This window comes from Drosophila elegans, unplaced genomic scaffold (genome assembly GCF_018152505.1).
Source record: "Drosophila elegans isolate 14027-0461.03 unplaced genomic scaffold, ASM1815250v1 contig_208, whole genome shotgun sequence".
NCBI lineage: Eukaryota > Metazoa > Arthropoda > Insecta > Diptera > Drosophilidae > Drosophila > Drosophila elegans.
The window spans coordinates 17209113-17226777 of NW_024545578.1; the positions used below are offsets into that span (position 1 = coordinate 17209113).

General features: G+C 39.9%; 2 protein-coding genes across 3 annotated transcripts; both read left to right on the plus strand.

Annotated features, from left to right (window-relative positions):
- Window positions 1-7725: 7725 nt before the first annotated feature.
- On the plus strand, window positions 7726-9626 carry LOC108147392 (4-coumarate--CoA ligase 1). The gene is made up of 3 exons (XM_017273828.1): window positions 7726-8019; window positions 8077-8588; window positions 8645-9626. The coding sequence occupies exons 1-3, from the start codon at window positions 7852-7854 to the stop codon at window positions 9606-9608; spliced, it is 1644 nt and encodes a 547-aa protein (XP_017129317.1). The 5' UTR covers window positions 7726-7851; the 3' UTR covers window positions 9609-9626.
- A 567-nt stretch (window positions 9627-10193) lies between these two features.
- On the plus strand, window positions 10194-12480 carry LOC108147550 (luciferin 4-monooxygenase-like). Of its 2 annotated transcripts, none has more exons than XM_017274136.2 (4): window positions 10194-10242; window positions 10402-10641; window positions 10701-11215; window positions 11275-12480. In XM_017274136.2, the coding sequence occupies exons 2-4, from the start codon at window positions 10474-10476 to the stop codon at window positions 12230-12232; spliced, it is 1641 nt and encodes a 546-aa protein (XP_017129625.1). In that variant the 5' UTR covers window positions 10194-10242; window positions 10402-10473; the 3' UTR covers window positions 12233-12480. The 2 variants fall into 2 exon arrangements, with proteins under 2 accessions (XP_017129625.1, XP_017129624.1); XM_017274135.2 differs by having other exon boundaries at window positions 10225-10276.
- The last annotated feature ends 5185 nt before the right edge of the window (window positions 12481-17665 follow it).

Sequence of the window (17665 nt, forward strand, 5' to 3'; positions counted from 1 at the left end):
GTGTGCAGATGTAGATGTTGATGTTGCTGGTGTGTGCCGTTGGTGTTGCCGCCTTCTGCTCACGTTTCGCTGGCCCCGAAAATTGCAGCAGCTAAAGGATTAACCTCAAATTTCTGCTGGCGGTGTTTGGCTTTCAACGCTTAATTGGTTGTGAAATCATCATTATCACATGGCCGACGGTTGTTGGCGTTGGCGTTCGAGTTCGCATTCGCATTCGCATTCGTATTCGCGTTGTTAACTTACCTCTCATCTTCATCTTGATCTCTCCCTGGGCAATGTTGTTGTTGCTGATGATTGTTTATTAAGCAGCGCCAGCAAAAGCAAAGGCTGCGTGTCCTGCCATCTGTCCAGCATCCACTGTCCACCGTCCATCGTCCACTGTCCAGTCAGACTCCAGATCAGATCTGATCGGTCCATCCATCCAGTCTTGGCCATATAATTTGCGCATGATTCATTTATGATTGAGAGGCTGACTTCGACTTGTTTATACAAAACCCGTCAGCATCGGCATCAGATGCGATGTCTATCCCAACAACAGCAGAATCAGCAACAGCAGCAGCAAATTATAGGCCAAGACCACCAAAGCGTTAACTGAAATATTTAGCGAGTTTGTTTCTTTGATTTCCAGGAAGCCTCTCGGGCACAGTCAAATGAGCGCCGCCGCTCTTTAATTAAGCTCCTCGGCACCGACTTGGCCGCCAGCAGGAAGTGCATTTTTTCCATCCCACCACAGCCCAGTTCGCAAAAAAAAAAAAAAGAAAATGGAAAAATGGAAAAAATACACAGAAATACAACTGAAATGCCCAGCGAACTCAGCGAAGCGTTGACATGAGTTCACCTCTGGCCCGTTGCTCCTGTCGCCCTCCCCCACAAATGCACTGAGACCTTTTTTAATTATTTTTTGATAACACATACATAACTCTAGGGATATTTTTCTACGCTTTGAAATAAGTTTCTTGAAATTTCCGAAAATTCTACATTTTATTTAGTTACTTTCAAACTTTGAGGTAATAATTTATTTAAAGAATAAAATAAAAACCCCCCATTTTATAATAAATGATCCTTTTATCCTAATACTTATTTTATTAGAGATTAGCCTAGCCAATATATTTTAGGAACAATATTCTTTAAAATTTATTGTTATTATTGTTGTTCTTAAAGACATTTTTTATTAGGTTTTCTCTAAGTGTATATAAGACTTTTAATCGAAATTTTAAAGAAAAATATTTCCTCTAGGAAAAATGTTGTCTTAAGAGATATTTTAATAGACTTTTTTACTTATGCCAAAGTGTTTATGCTAAAAGTGTTTTTGCATATAAAGGAAAAGCTCTCCTTTTTACGTCATACCAATTATCTGACTTTTGCCAAATAATGTAGTATATTTTCAAGTGGCACGGAAAATTTACGCTCCATTTTTTCTTAGTGCTGGCATATTCGCAAGTGCCTTTCTGGCATGCCAATCGCCAAATCGTAATAAAAGACACAACAGGAGGGTTGCCAAAAATGGTACACGCCGAATTTTTCCCCAAAAAGCAATAACAACAACAGCAACAACAACAGAAACAGAAACAGCAAAAGCAACAGCAACATCTTCGACGACAGCGGCTGCCCAACATTAATCATAAATTACCAGGTCGTTGAGTTGGCCAAGAAGTCGAGAAGTCGAGAAGGCGGAAGGGGATGGAGCAACATCGAAGTAGAGACGCCCCAACGTGTGGCGAGGTGTTCGCTGTGCGCGTTTATAAATTTTGCCAAGCGCCAGGCCAGCTCTTCGGCCCAGGCCACATCTCAGCAGACCTTAGCAGACCTGACCACAACCTGGACAGATCAGACCAGACAGACCTGGCCAGAGAGCAAAAGAAATGATCATCTTCATCATTGCCGACCCGGCCGGCCACGTACTAAAAAATGTGAGATATGGCGGCAGCAGGCCAAGGTTATAATTGGCCCAAAGCGGCCAAAACGAACGAGAGGAGCAGCTCGTAAAGCAGCGAGAGGAGGCGGCAACCAAGAGCCAAAAAAAACCAGGCTCGGATTATGGCCAGGATGCCCGACTCCCAATGCCCGACTCCCGATGCCCAATGCCCTATGCCCACAGTGATGCGCACGTGCTTAACCTCTGACTTTGTTTCCGACCATCATCATCATCATCATCAGGCAGAAAGCCAGCAACTGCGGCGGCAGCTTCTTCAAGTGGTAGCCTGGCGATTAGCCGCGGATCGTTGTTTACTGGGAACCGACGACGAGGAGCAGAGGCCGTGAGAGGTTGTTTATGGCCCGCCCAGGGCACGCCCACTTGATGGGGCGGAGGCGGGAGGCAGAAGTCTCACAGCTTCACAGATGAAAGGTGTATTCAGGGTATTGCTTTTGGCCGGGCCAAAGGGATAGGAGCTGGGCAGTTGGGCGGTCATGGGTTTATTACAAATATGGACAGCGGAATTATTTACCTAATTATTTGAAGAGAGTGATTTATCCTAGGATCACAAAACAGCAAAGGTTGGAAAGGACCTACAAATAAATAAATTAATTTACAGTATACCTCAGATTTTAAGATATCATAATTAGTATTTATTATTAATTTATTAATTAATTAAACAAGAAAATTGTAACTTGTTGATATACAAAGAAATCTCAAATTAGTTTCAACCAAAATTTACAATGTATAGATTTAAAGTGACAGAAAATAAAAAATATTTAATGAAATAATGAATTTATATTTTTAATACCTTAAAGTCCATGTAGTTTAATTGATTACAGAAAATAAAAAATATTAATTTAAATATTGAATTTATATTTTAGATTAATGAAAGTGCATGCAGTCTTTTTGAATACAACAAAAACTTTGTTTATTTCACAAGAAAACAAGAAAGAAAGCAAACTTCGGCAAGCCGAAGTTCATATACCCTTGCAGCTATTGCAAGAATTAAACATTTTTGAAAACATTAAAATTATGATTTACTTTCGTATATGTTTAAAAACATTGAAACTATGATGATTTGCAGCTCAATTATTTGATAGTTATTTTATATATTTTTATTATTTCTAAGGGAGCTATATGATATAGACGTCCGATTTTGATAAAATTTAAACCATAATTCTGAAATATTTAACCATCACTAAATGTCGAAGAACTAAACAAAAAATTAAAAAACAGAAAAGTTATAATTTTTTTTCATTTATTTTTCCGATTGTTCCTATGGGAGCTATATGATATAGTCGTCCGACTTTGATGAAATTTAAACCGTAAATCGGAAATATGTAACCATTACTAAATGTCGAAGAACTAAACAAAAAATTAAAAAACAGCAAAGTTATAATTTTTTTCATTTATTTTTCCGATTGTTCCTATGGGAGCTATATGCTATAGTCGTCCGATCCGGCTCGTTCCGACTTATATACTACCTGCAATAGAAAGACAACTTTTGGGAAAGTTTCATGCAGATAGCTTTAAAACTGAGAGACTAGTTTGCATATAAACGGACGGACAGACGGACAGACGGACAGACGGACAGACGGACAGACGGACAGACGGACGGACAGACGGACGGACAGACGGACAGACGGACATGGCTAGATCGACTCGCCTAGTGATGCTGATCAAGAATATATATACTTTATAGGGTCGGAGATGTCTCCTTCACTGCGTTGCAAACTTCTGACTGAAATTATAATACCCTCTGCAAGGGTATAAATATATGAAGTAAGTTCTAGTTCTATAACTTTAAGCCTAAGCAATTTCATTTCGAAAACTCCTACTTAGGTGTAGATAGGCTATTTAGATATGCATAGTAATTGTTGCACAGCCTTCTACTTATTTATCCACTTGACTGCGCTGAATTAAATTATTACTGAATCCATTTATCATGCATTGTGATGAAGTAACTTGCATGTGATACCATATTTGACTATTTGAGGCTGCACATTTTCCAAGTCGTTGAACTCGAAATCCATCTTTTGCCGAAGGAAAGGAATGCGGAGAAGACCACCCACGCACCTAGCAAAGGACATTTTGCGGCATCCATCCTATGCGGACAATGCCATCTATTCTGCGAGCCGTTGACAGGCATTTGTATTACCCATTCGAAGAGCTAAGAGTGGCGGTCATGGCGCAGTGACCAGTGGCGGACAGCCAAAGGACAATTTGCAGGATATCGCCGGACTGGCTGGCTGCGAGCCAAGCGTGTTTACTGCATATTTACAGGGCAGATCATAAAAAAAGGAACTAGTGTAGCAATGTGGCCGCTTTAATTGCGCCACAAACTGCATTGGATATTCAATTTAAAAGCGAATTGCTGACATAAATGAAGGAATATGGTGGGGGCACAATTTCAATCTGTTCTTTTCATAAATACGCAAATTTGTCCATTGAGGCGGATGCAAATGTTTTGCCAAGGCAGTTCCATTTAGCCAAGCCATCCATTTCGCTCTGCGCCGTCCTTCCAGCCACATAAAAATGCCAGCATAGCCAAAGTGCAGAGAAAAATTACTGAAACTATCTCCAAGCAGCAAGGATACAAGAGCAGAAGTAGCGACATCATCATCATCACCACCGTCATTACCATCTTCATTATCCTCAGCAAGGATAACGAGCGATGCTGCGTTTGTGCGACTGTCTGCGTATTTGTAGCCGACTTACAGGAACCGCGGCGCCAAAAAACTACTAAAAATAAAGTTTGCATTTTGTCTATTTGTTTCCTGTCGCCTTGTCCCAGTCCCGTGGCCCCTTTCCTTGGCGACATTTTCGCATCCCGCCAGCAACATAAACATAGAAATTGCCATGAAGACAGGTTGACATGCCCGCCATATAAGTGTGTCGTTCCTTGCAGCTGGCGCAAGTTCGAAAACAGTAGATATTTTAGCCTGAGCAAGGGAGTGGGTGATTGTTGACATTCGAACAGCATAAACATATAGTATATTTGTATAAATAGTGCTAATTCGAATTATATTTCTTGTTTCTAAAAAATATCTGACAAGTTTATAAACGACAATCAAAATTATTGAACAAATTATTATTTATTTTCAATTTGATTTATTAATTTTAATTAAAATTTAACTTTTGTCTTCGTATAAAAATATTTTATATTAAATGTGTTTGCCTATAATTTATTTATTAATAATTAACATGAATTAAAAACCCATTTTCTTCCGGATTTTCATAAAATTTGTCAGCTATTTTCCACCATATCTCGTCGATGTTAGATTGTTTTTTAATGAAAAACATTGGTGTGCTGTTTTTATTAATAAAGTATGTTTTATATGAATGGGTACAACATCTACATTAAAAAGAAGCACCAAACAATTCTAACATGCATTTTTTATAGAGACCTCTAGCGGTTGTTGGCAGAAGCTGCGAATTGTAAATGTATTTTACATGCATCTCTGTACATTCTATGTACGCCTTTTGAGGCGCCATCTGTTGTTCGATTGCGATTATGCGATGACGTAAGATTGCACTTACGTAAACAGAAACGTAAAGATTTTTAAATCGAGTAGCGAATTATAAATGCTTAACGTTAATTAAACGTAAGGATTTTAAATGCATTAGCAAATTATTAATAAATTAAATTCAGCTTTTTAATTTCCTTCAAGTGTTTTATATATTATTTAAAAGCCGTTTACATGCTAAATTATCTATAAAGTATCCAAAAATATATTTTGAAAACTGATATGTTGAAAATCTTAAAGAATTTTAGGGAACACGTTGTCAAATGCCAGGCCTGTCTTAACCATAAATTAATTTATTTCAAATTTGGTATGAATTTATTATCCTTAATTAAATAATTTTTTGTCCCGTAAATAAATGCAATTTTTTATGGCCTATATTATTTTACAGTAACTCTTATACTAAATCCCTAAAAATAGATTACCAAAATTAAAATACCCAATATTGGAAAACAAATTTTTGAGGAAATCCCTTAAGCCACAAACTTTCACCCAAAACTTGGCAATCCTTTGCGGATGCAATTTAGAATTAATTATGCCACGCTTGTCGGCCACTTGGCCGTGAACTTTTGGGCCAGGGCGGCGAATAACTTGAGACCAGCTTGTGCTGAGGTTACAAATTCTCATATGTCGCCACACACAGGACACAGGACAGAAATAGTGACGGTGACGGTGATGGACAGGCGGACGGACAGCTCGGGCGGGGATTGGCAACAGTTGACACAAGAGCATTTAACGCTTCAGCACGTTTTCAATTCAATTTCCACAGCTAGAAGAAGGCAGCGCCAAGGAAGCGGAGGCGTTGGAGTGTGCGAAAACTTAAGCAGACGCACCGAGCATGACAAACGAGGCTGAGGCCGAGGCTAAGGACAATGCCCGTACCGATGCCCCGTGCCGATGCCGGCAGGATAATGATAATGAAAATGAACGCCAGCGGTAAGCGAAGACGTTTGTGGGTGTGGCCAAAGAGGCGGAAGCGGAAGCAGTGCTTAATGAAGATGCTGCAGTGGCAGCCGTGCAATAAATCAACAAATTACGCGGAAAGGGCTGCGCCCAAGCCTTTGTGTCTTGCAGCTAGCGAGATACTCGCACTCGGCCATATTTGTGCGCAGAAACAATAAGTGAACCGCTTAAAAATGCATAAATCAAGGAGCAAAACGCAGCCAAGGGAACTGAAACAAAAGCGAAGCGCGAAGCAACTGTCAAAATGATAATCGCCAACAACTGTTGAGGCTGTCTTGGCCGTATGACAAATGTTGTCTACTCAAAAAGAGGGTGGTCCCAGCACCCGCCACGCAGTAACCAAAATCAATGCTACAAGGCTACAAGTCCGAAAAACACATTTTACTTATTAGTTTCATTGTTTTGGAGGGGATGGGCACTCACCAAATAACGCATCATAATGGAATAGAGCAGAACTGAATGATTCCGATCCATCCATGTCGGTCCTAATCGTAAAAACAAACGCAAAACGTAGTAGCCAAAGTCCTGTCAGGACATTCGCCCAATTGTCAACCCCTTAATCCACTTGTTTCCGAGCCCTAAATCCGCTCTTTGAGTGATGCCCATTAACATTGGCGGTGGTAGGTAGTTCAGGCATGCCAGCTGACTGTTTGATCAGTCTTTTCGATATCTTTTTGAATATTTTGTTATGGCTTAAATCTCGCAATCCGATTAGCAGTGCGACGGAAAAATAGTCCTGGCAATTAATCATTGGTTAAGTAAATACAAACACCGAATTTATTAAGTAAAGCAAATGGTGGACGCAAAAAAGCTGAGTTTAACCCTAGTACTCAGATGGACACTCAGGAGAGAGGCAAATAACTGACCGATAATGCCATTTTCTTCTGTATAATATAAAAATTAGAATAAAAAAAGGAATAGCAAAATTAAATATTTGACTATTAAATTGTACAATCTGTTAAAATAAAGTTGTTCCCTATGCTTACATATATTCTATAAAATTCCGTAAGCTCTCACTCACCTACACTCCCACTAACATTATTACTTAAAAAATGATTTGATTTTTTCAGAATTACCATTAAATGAGATTGTCGATACTCGAAACTTTGGTCAATCTTTAACAGAGCCATTCTAGGACTAAGCAGAATAAACTTAAATTAAATTAAACAAATTTATTTTGCGTTTCTTGTAGCTTAGAGTTAAATATAGAACAGATCTGTCCGCAAAACGACAAAAAGTCAGCACTGAGAAGGTATGACCTTAATTGGAGCTTTTGAATCGAGCTCTACGCTTATCAGTTCGTTATTACATGCTCAAGCCGTTACATAAAATTGACTCTTATTGCTTTTAAACACAAATATAGGCCACAATTATTAGTTTGTAGCTAAGCAAGCTAAAAAACGCAAAAGTTTACAAAACCACTTCAAATTTAATTTTGTGTGAATAATGGTTGAACTGCAAGCAGGAACATCGCCGTTTAAGACGGAAAGCAATTTTGATAGTAACCTTAAAATCTGGAGTGGTGGCGAAAAGCGAAGTTTGTTTTCTGCCGACCTATCCATCGGAGAGATTATCTTCCGGCAAATGGAGAGCCATCCAAAGCACATTGCACAGGTTTGTATTAAGTTACCCATTATTAGTAAAGTAATTTTTCTCGGAGGAAACTTTCAGATTTCGGTGACGGAGGACACTGTGCTGACCTGGGAAGAGCTGCACATGAACGCCAAGCGAGTGGCAGTTTATTTGCGAAACTTGGGACTGGAGCAAGGCGACTTTGTAGGTGTCATTGGCAGGCTCACCACTCACATGACGGCTGTGGCATATGCCTGTTTCTTCAATGGAACCCCGTACCATGCACTGCACACTGAATTCGGGGAGTCTGAAATTAAGAGGCTGTTCGAAATTAGCAGACCAAAACTCATCTTCTGCGATGGAGATGAGTTTGAAAAGGTTCGAGCAGCCACCGAAGACCTCCGGGTACAAATAATTACCATGCGCAATCATCCGGAGGGATCGCTTCGGATCCAGGATATTTTGAGAACTCCCGTGGGGCAGAACTTTCAGCCAGTTCGATTGAAAGAGGGCTCTGAACAAACCCTGGCCCTTCTAAGTTCTTCCGGCACCTCGGGACCTCCAAAGGCAGTCACGATCAGCAATAGTCACCAGATTATTGCAAGCTTTTTGTACGTACACATAGATAGCAAAATTAGGTACAAATTTTAAGCCAATTTTATTTCAGCCCCATCAACAGCTCACTTGTTGCCTATAATCGAAACACACTGGACTGGGCCTCGGGGATTACGATGACCATCAATGCTGCAGTGTTCAGTATAACGAACATTATTGAGGACAGCGTGTTCAATCCCGGCTCCTTGTGTCGCCTAATTGAGAAGTACAAAGTCTCGTTCGTGTTTGTAAATTCTCCCCAACTGACCATGTTAGCCAACTGCCCGGAAATTGAATCGGCTGACCTGTCTTCTCTAAAATACTTAACTTACGGTGGCTCAAATTGTTCCCTCGAAGTTCAGAATCAAGTACGCAAGCGGCTAGGCCGCGATTGTCTTAGTTTTAGCTACACGCTGACTGAGTTAAACAGCCCCGGTTGTGTTAGCTTCAACTTTGACGAGAAGCCCAACTCAGTTGGACGCCCGGTAAGGGGCATCCAGTTGAAAATAATCGACAAACAGGGCGTGGCTCAAGGACCCAACAGCTTGGGTGAAATCTGCTTTTATAATGGCCAAAAATGGTGTGGCTACTACAAGAACCCAGAGGAAACTAAGAGAATGCAGGACTCGCAGAACTGGTTTCACACCGGCGACCTGGGCTACATGGACGAGGACGGATATCTGTTCATCATTGATCGCCTAAAGGATATCCTTAAGTACCAGGACATCATTTACTATCCCAGTGAGATCGAAAATGTCATTGCCGAAATGCCAAACGTGGTCGAGTCCTGTGTTTTTGGCCTATGGGACCCAGTAAATGGCGATGAGGCAGCAGCCTCCGTGGTGAAGAAACCGGGCACCCAACTGGAGGCCCACGAGATTGTTGACTACGTGAAGAAACGGATCACCGCCAAGTTCAAACAGCTGAACGGAGGCGCTTTGATCGTAGATCAAATTTTTCGCAGTGTAAATGGAAAAACAAACAGAGAAGCCACAAAAGCTGAGTTTATAAAAATCATGAAGAAAAGCACGATTTAACAAGAAAAAAAGCAAATTTCGGCAAGCCGAAGTTGATATACCCTTGCAGCTATTGCAAGAATTAAACATTGAAGCTATGATGATTTGCAGCTCAATTATTTGATAGATATTTTATATATTTTTATTATTTCTATGGGAGCTATGTGATATAGTCGTCCGATTTTGATGAAATTTAAACCGTAATTCTGAAATATTTAACCATTATTATATGTCGAAGAACTAATAAAAAAAATTAAAAAACAGCAAAGTTATAATATTTTTTTCATTTTTTTTTCGATTGTTCCTATGGGAGCTATATGATATAGTCGTCTGATTTTGATGAAATGTTTTCAAAAATATTTGATTCTTGCAATAGCTACAAGGGTATATGAACTTCGGCTTCCCGAAGTTTGCTTCCTTTCTTGTTTTTAAAATAATATAAATCAACTTTTATTTATAAAAGCTTAAAGCTTAATTAGTTTTAGCCAAATGCGAATTGTAATATAATTGTTATTGATTTCTGTATAGTCATATATTCCCAAATATACCCTCGTTCAGATAAGCATAGCTTTTCTCTGCTTACTTGGAATTTTAGACTCAAGCTTTCTTGCCTATCTCTGTCGATCAATTTCAGTGGAATATAAGCACTCTACCTGTTAGCATTAACAAACAACATTTTTATAATTCCCGTAAAAAGAACTTTTCCATAAACCAGAAAATATGGTCTTTTACAACGGATTCCTTAATTACTATTCTCTCAAGAATACCATGGTTCTTTATAGCTGAAACATTTTATATTTGTTTTTTTTACTAGGTAATAGCTTTCAAAAGCACTGCAGTTACGCAATTCAAAACTGTAATAGCGTGATTAAAGCTCTTTCTAAAAATGGGTGAACTGAATGCAGGCATCACGCCCTTGGAGACGGAATGCACTTACGATGATAACCTCAAGATCTGGAGTGGCGGCGAAAGGCAGAGTTTATTTTCTGCGGACTTGTCCATCGGAGAGATTATCTTCCAGGAGATGGAACGCCATCCCAAACTCATTGCCCAGGTTCGTTTTGGTGTTTCCCTCCAGGATTCAGACTGTTACAAGTGTTATTGAACCAACAGATTTCGGTTACGGATGACGTTGTGCTGACCCGTGAGGAACTTTTTCTCAACGCGAAGCGTGTGGCCAGTTACATGCGCAATCTAGGTCTTGGACAAAATGACATCGTGGGAGTCATGGGTAGACACACTACTCACTTGGCGGCTGTGGCCTATGCCTGTTACTTCAACGGAACGCCCTTTCACGCCCTGCACAACGCCTATGAACAGTCTACGATCGCGAAACTTTTCGGCATCACCAAACCAAGATTGATCTTTTGCGACGGCGATGAGTTTGACAAGGTTCGAGCAGCCAGCCAAGGTCATCAAGTACAAATAGTCACAATGCGCAATCATCCAAGATGCGACTCCATTCGGATCCAGGATGTTTTGACAACACCCGTTGACCCGAACTTCCGGCCCGTTCGATTAACACTGGGCACTGACCAAACTTTGGCCATTCTTAGTTCTTCCGGCACCACCGGAGTGCCCAAGGCAGTCACCATCAGCAATAGTCACCAGATTATTGTGGCATTTCTGTAAATATTATAACCAGTTTTATTACTATTACTATAAGTATATTACTTATTTCTTGCAGCAACATGAACAACTCGATCGTTCAGTATACATCAAGCACCTTGGACTGGTTCTCGGGACTCGTGATGAACATTACCGCAGGAGTGTTTAGTACAACCAACATTATTGCAGACGGAGACTTTGATCCAGCCCTTTTGTGCAACATAATTAGGCAGTATAAGATCTCGTTGGTGCTCTTAAGTTCCTCCTACATGGCCATGCTTGCCAACTGCCCGGAATTCAAAACGGCTGATCTATCTTCCCTAAAGAACCTATTCTACGGGGGTTCAAACTGTTCTCTGGACGTTCAGAAAAGAGCGCGTAGCCGTCTGAGCCACGATTGCCTGAACTTTTCTTATTCCCTGACTGAGTTGAACAGCGCCGGATGCATAAACTTTAATTTTGATCAAAAGCCCAACTCAGTGGGCCGTCCGGTTAGAGGCATTAAGGTAAAAGTTATCGACTCAGAGGGTAAGGCTCAAGGACCCAACACTGTGGGAGAGATCTGCTTTTATAGTGGTCAAAAATGGTATGGGTACTATGAGAGTCCAGAGGAAACTAGGCTGATATTGGACTCCCAAAACTGGTTTCATACCGGAGACCTGGGCTACGTGGACGAGGACGGATATGTGTTTATTATTGATCGCATAAAGGATATGCTAAAGTACCAGAATATAATGTACTATCCCAGTGAAATCGAAAATGTCATTGCCGAAATGCCAGACGTGGTCGAGGCCTGTGTCTTTGGCATTTGGGATGAAGTGAATGGAGATGAAGCAGCTGCTTCTGTGGTCAGAAAACAAGGATCTGAACTGAATTCCCAAGATGTTGTGGACTACGTTCGAAAACGTATAAGCGCAAAATACAAACAGTTGAACGGCGGGGCTTTAATTGTGGACCAAATCACGGGTGTTGGGGACAGAAAAACCAACCGAGCAGCAGCAAAAGCTCATTTCTTAAAACATATGAACAATAACTAGATGGAATCAATTTAAATTTATAAATTCTTTTTGAAATTGTAATTCAGTTTTAATTTAATTAAAACTTTTATATAGCTCAATGAAAATTTTAAAAATACAACAACTAATGGAACAGTACTCATATAATCAACAGCACAAATGTTACCCAAATTACATTGATATATATTGCTAGAAATTGAATGTTATGAAATAATGAATTTAAATATGTCAACTTTGTTATATAGCACAATAAAAAGAGTATAAAAATACTATAACTATTGCATAAGTTCTCATTAAATCAACACCACGAATTTTACCCAAGACGAGTCACTACCTCCCCCAATTCCTTGTAAGCAACCCCTTGTATGAAAAACTTGAGTCTATTAAAATATGCGCATATGTAATAAGTAAACCACTAAACAGGCCTCAACCAAATGCGAATCAACCATTTAGCACCCAATTGAAAAGTGTGTGACCCAGTTTTAAAGTCCTTTTAAAAGAAGATTTGGCAAACGCTTAATGTAATTGCCAAGGTCCATTAGCAGCACCAACATTGCGACATATGAGGGATATTCTAATGGTTTTATAGGACCCAAGCGCATATGGGAGAATCCTTCGTAATGGATGCCATAATTCCGCGCTAATGTTGCAAAAATCTGTAAAGCTGGTAGAGCAGAAACAACAATATCGGCAATACTCAAACAGTGACAACAATGGAAACTAAGCTCATAAATTACCATGACAATGGAATTATGCTCTAATCCACCCCGAAAAGTTATTGAACACTCCGGCAGAAATTGAAACCACAAACGTAAATCTTAGCTGCCTGTCATAAATTTGGCTGTTTTCGCCTTCGATTTTGGTTTTTCGATTCGAATGGAATAGATTATTACTTATACGCATGAAGCAATGGAAGAAAATGAAATTGCAATGTTAATTCAATTAGCCAAAGGAGAAATACGAAAAATGTAAACCATTATTATTTCTTTTCTTTTTGTTAAACAATTATTTTTCATTTGAGGCCGCATTCGAGAGTAAATGTAGAGTAAATTTATTCCGCATGATTAATTCAAGATTCGATTTTGAAAATCAACTGCGAAATGAAGGCAACTGTGTGGGAGTGCACAGTCCCAAAGAAAGCTGAGCAAAGTGAAATATTGATTCAAGGTGTTTGAACTCAGAGCACAGGCAAATATAATCAAGAAAACGACGTCATTACATATGATAATGCAGCCGAATCGACAGCGGCTAAGACTAATGTTATGAAAATTCGATGGGCATTCAAGGCATAATATTGATTGTTTATTGGAGCAAAAAGAAAATGTTGTCGTGATCTGTTTTAAAGGTTTAAAATTTATATTTATGGAAGTAAATTTAAATTTGAGAGTACAAATAATTAATTCGAACTTTGACAAATCAGAACGTTTTAATTTGAAATCTCTGATTATTGTTGAAAGAGATAACAAATTATAAATAAAAAACTTCTCTGAGCTATTTAATTTGTTGTTGCTTGAAAAGTTTTAAAAACATTTGCAGCATTAAATATAAATAATAAGTATTTAGAACGAGTTATCGTGGTAATAGAGAATATAAACTTGAATTTTCTAACTTAAAACTGTTAAAAATTTTAATATTAATTTTTGAAGAAGTATAGAAATTGTGTAAATTTTAAAACAATAAACAATAATAGTTAGCCAAAGATAATTAATCAAAGATACGCAAAGAATTCAGCTGATCTAATTGAGGAGCTTTCAAAGATTCCTATCGAATAATGGCATACCATCCACTGTTCGAATGAAATCCAAAACGTAGATCAATCTAAAACGAAGTCAATTGGGAATTTAGCTGCAACCGCAACTGATCGAAGCACGGTTGGATGGCTGTATATGCCCAAAGGGACCAGCATATGCTGATGCCACATTAGATCGACAACTCACTTGTCAGTCTGTCGGACTTTGTGCCACGAGCCGGCGATGTCTATCACCCGGCTGTGGACCAGTTCCAATCAGAGAGCCAAAGGACGAAGGGCACCCGGGGGAACTGGGAACTGGAAACCGGGAATTCGTAGCTCGTAACTGGTAACTGGTAACTAGAGAATCCCGCGGTGCAGCGCATTTCGCCGCGCATATGTCAGCATTTCTTTCCAAATTGGAATCGAAAAATGCTGCACTAACAGCATTTTGTGGTTTTCAGCATAATTAAAGGCAGACGGAGAACCCCCGGCAACGCCCCGGACAGATCGTAAACGTCGAAAAACGTAAGGTGTCCGGACGGGGTTGCGAATGAGCGGGATTTGGGATTCATGAGGAGTGGTTGGGATTCGGAATGGGAATGGGACTGGGACTGGGAGTGCTGTGTTCGGCGAGTTAACAAAGCCATCAATGGACCATAAACTAAACACTTTTTAAATGCCGAGCGGGGGCTAGGCAAAGGACCTCAGAGAGTCCTTGTTACCATTGTCGAAATCGCACAGATGTTTGCTCAGCGCGAGTGTGATTTCGTTGAACGCAGGAAGAACGCACTTTATTAAAGGGTAGTTTTCATCATTTACGAACTACTCACAGTGGGACACCCTGCAATTGGAACTCTGCTCTATTCGACCCACTGTGCACTGCATTCCGAGCTGATTAGATCTGATTTCGCAAGCCGATTCCGCCCTGTCAGTAGGACAGACAGACTGACAGACATACAGACAGACAGAGGAACAGGTTCCAGGGCAGGGTCACAATTTATGGCACCAGAAAACGTATTGAGCAACTTTAAATGCGGGTCATCGTCATCCCGGCCTGGATGGTTACTCCGAACCGGGGGTGGTGGCAACTGGTGGTAATGTCGGTGTCGTCTGGTGGTGACTTGGTGGTCGCTTCATTTGTGCAGCTTCGCTGAGCATACGCTGCACATCCGCCTCAACCCGAAGAATCCACCAAATGTTGCATGTTTTCTTTCTGAATATGTTTTACAAGTGGAACCGGGTAAGGGTTTTATTGACCAAAACTCCCTTTAAAAATTTTAAAAAGTAACTGGTTAGAAATATAGAAATTTTTTTGGCTCTGCATTTTTATTTGACAATTTAAAATTGAAATATATAGTCGCAAAAATAGTTCCAAATAATAAATCGGCTTTTTCTGAGACTTGAATAATAAATGTTTTAAGGTTTTAAGTGCAACCAAAACCAAATGTTTGGTTTTAAGACCTTTTATTAAGTACTCCGCTTAAAAAAATTATGTTTTACAAGTGGAACCGTATTGTTATAATTTTAAAAAGTAATTAGTAAGTAATATAGAAGTTATTTACAAAAAAAAACCAAGTTTAGGCATTTTATAAAATATAACGCTTCAAAAAAATTGTATTTTTTATTTACCTTCTTTTGAAAATTCGTAATTTTTGTATTTAACATTTAAAAATAATTTTACCAGGCTTACTTTGTTCTGTGTAATAAAACTGAACAAAAATTATGGTTTTCGTCAAACATAAACAAAATTCTATAAAGCTCTCATCAATACCCTGCAAAGGATTGGGTATAAGAACACAAAGTGGATGTTCCTGTTCCGGTTGCTGTCGCCTCTTCTGGCCCACTTTAAGAGCTCTTGACATTATGGTTATCCAGCAACCAAGTCCAACACTTGGCAACTGTTGCCAGTTCTGTTTGTGTTTTACGAGTTCGAATTGTGTGTTTGAGCTGCGGAAAATATTGCCACATCGAGGCACATAAATATTTATGCCGCATTCGATTGAGAGCTTCTCAAGCGTAAGCATTTTAGATAAAGTCCCAGTCACCACCCACCACCCACCGTTTACCACCCACTCAGGTGCAGTTGCTCGCTGGCGTTTTGCATATGACAGCAGAAAATGTTTTTGCGGCTTGATTGCGAGCGAATGTGCGTCTCGAACTGATTGGACCAACGCACAGCAAACAGGGCAGTACAGAGCAGAGCAGAAATCGAATCGACATCGACATCGTCATCAGCCGATTTGTTAACCAAAACAAGGGCTCTAATCCGACTAAGACTAAACGGGAGGCAACCACAAGAGCCACCACCACCACCCAATGCAGTGGCCCTCGGGCCTTGTTAGAGCCAAAAGTGCGACCCTCGTTCGCGCATTTTTAATCCGTTTAAATGAATGACAGTCTAATTGGAGGATTTGGCGAACTGAAGGACGAGCCGAGGCCAGACGGCTCCTTAATAGTGACAAAGTCCTTGCCATATGCTTCGAAAAAACCACATGTTATTCACGGTATTTAAACAAACAGCAACAGGGGCGGACGATGCTGGCAACAACCCTCCAAAATACTCTAGATCCAGATCCAAATCCAGCCCTCCAAACGCACTGCTCTCCAACCCTCACACAATTAGGTTCTCGCCCTGCTCACGTGAAATCCAATTCGAATTTTTATTTAATGCGCGAAAAGCACTTGATTGGATCCTGAACTGGAGAACTGGAGTTTTAGTTCACTCCGTTCTCCAGGGACATTCTGAATTCATAGGGGTGGCAAGTGCAGGACTCCTGCAGGATGCAATCTGTGTAACAAAACTTCAAGGAAACTTCACTACGTCAGCACAACTACAGCCCACTGATAAAAAAAAATAAAACTAGATAACATGATTCGGATCGTATGACAATAGTTATTTAAAAAACCCGTTTATATGATACATGCTAAGCTGATAAGTTAAGCTATGAGTTTGTCAAACTAATCTTTTTCAAATTATAAAAGATTTTAACCTGATTTAAAATCAAACAATTTTAAATTTTTATGTTTAACATTTCATAACATTTATCATTTCATAATTGTTCTATGTGAATATGAAACAATAGTAGTTAAAAATACCATAGAGCATGCACAATTATAAATATTTTTTTGTCTGTGCAGAATGAGCTTGAAGTTTCAGGCAGCCAGAAGCTGTTTCCTCAAGCAGTTCCACACAAGCCACTAAGATTACAAAGGACAGGCGGCGCATTAACAACAACCAAGGCCGCAATCTCCTCGGAAAAGGTGTCTGCTGTCTCCGGAATAAACGTAACCAGCTCCATGGAAAAGTTGAGGCAATTAGCATTTACATTTTGCTATCTTACCACGGATAATTGAAACCCGCCGAGGATGTCAGGCCAAGGCATAAGGAGCACGTAGCTGTCTCCAAACTGTAGTCGAAAGATTGCCATCTTAGTTTTTAATTCGCTTTCTGGGACATTTATACGCTTCCTTCCACTTTCTTCGGGCTTGACTTAATCACACAAAGGCAATTTCACGCCTTTTTGCGCATTGTCTGAGCCCGACAACGGGGGAATCACTTTGTCACTTGGCAGTTTGATGTATCGACAGTCGCTAAACCAAACAACCAACCCACCTAAAATTCCACCCCCTGTCGCACTGACAAGCCAGAATCTTTTAGTTGCTATAGATCAGCAGGGGTAGATAAGCCTTTGGGTTTAGTGGAAATTTTGTGCTCGATTTGT

What these genes read in the sequence shown, in the direction of transcription:
- LOC108147392 (XM_017273828.1), top strand. Translation starts at nt 7,852, where the DNA reads ATGGTTGAACTGCAAGCAGGAACATCGCCGTTTAAGACGGAAAGCAAT. An exon ending in ATCCAAAGCACATTGCACAG is followed by an intron (nt 8,020 to 8,076) that starts GTTTGTATTAAG and finishes GGAAACTTTCAG; the next exon opens with ATTTCGGTGACGGAGGACAC. An exon ending in CAGATTATTGCAAGCTTTTT is followed by an intron (nt 8,589 to 8,644) that starts GTACGTACACAT and finishes ATTTTATTTCAG; the next exon opens with CCCCATCAACAGCTCACTTG.
- LOC108147550 (XM_017274136.2), top strand. Translation starts at nt 10,474, where the DNA reads ATGGGTGAACTGAATGCAGGCATCACGCCCTTGGAGACGGAATGCACT. An exon ending in ATCCCAAACTCATTGCCCAG is followed by an intron (nt 10,642 to 10,700) that starts GTTCGTTTTGGT and finishes TTGAACCAACAG; the next exon opens with ATTTCGGTTACGGATGACGT. An exon ending in CAGATTATTGTGGCATTTCT is followed by an intron (nt 11,216 to 11,274) that starts GTAAATATTATA and finishes TATTTCTTGCAG; the next exon opens with CAACATGAACAACTCGATCG.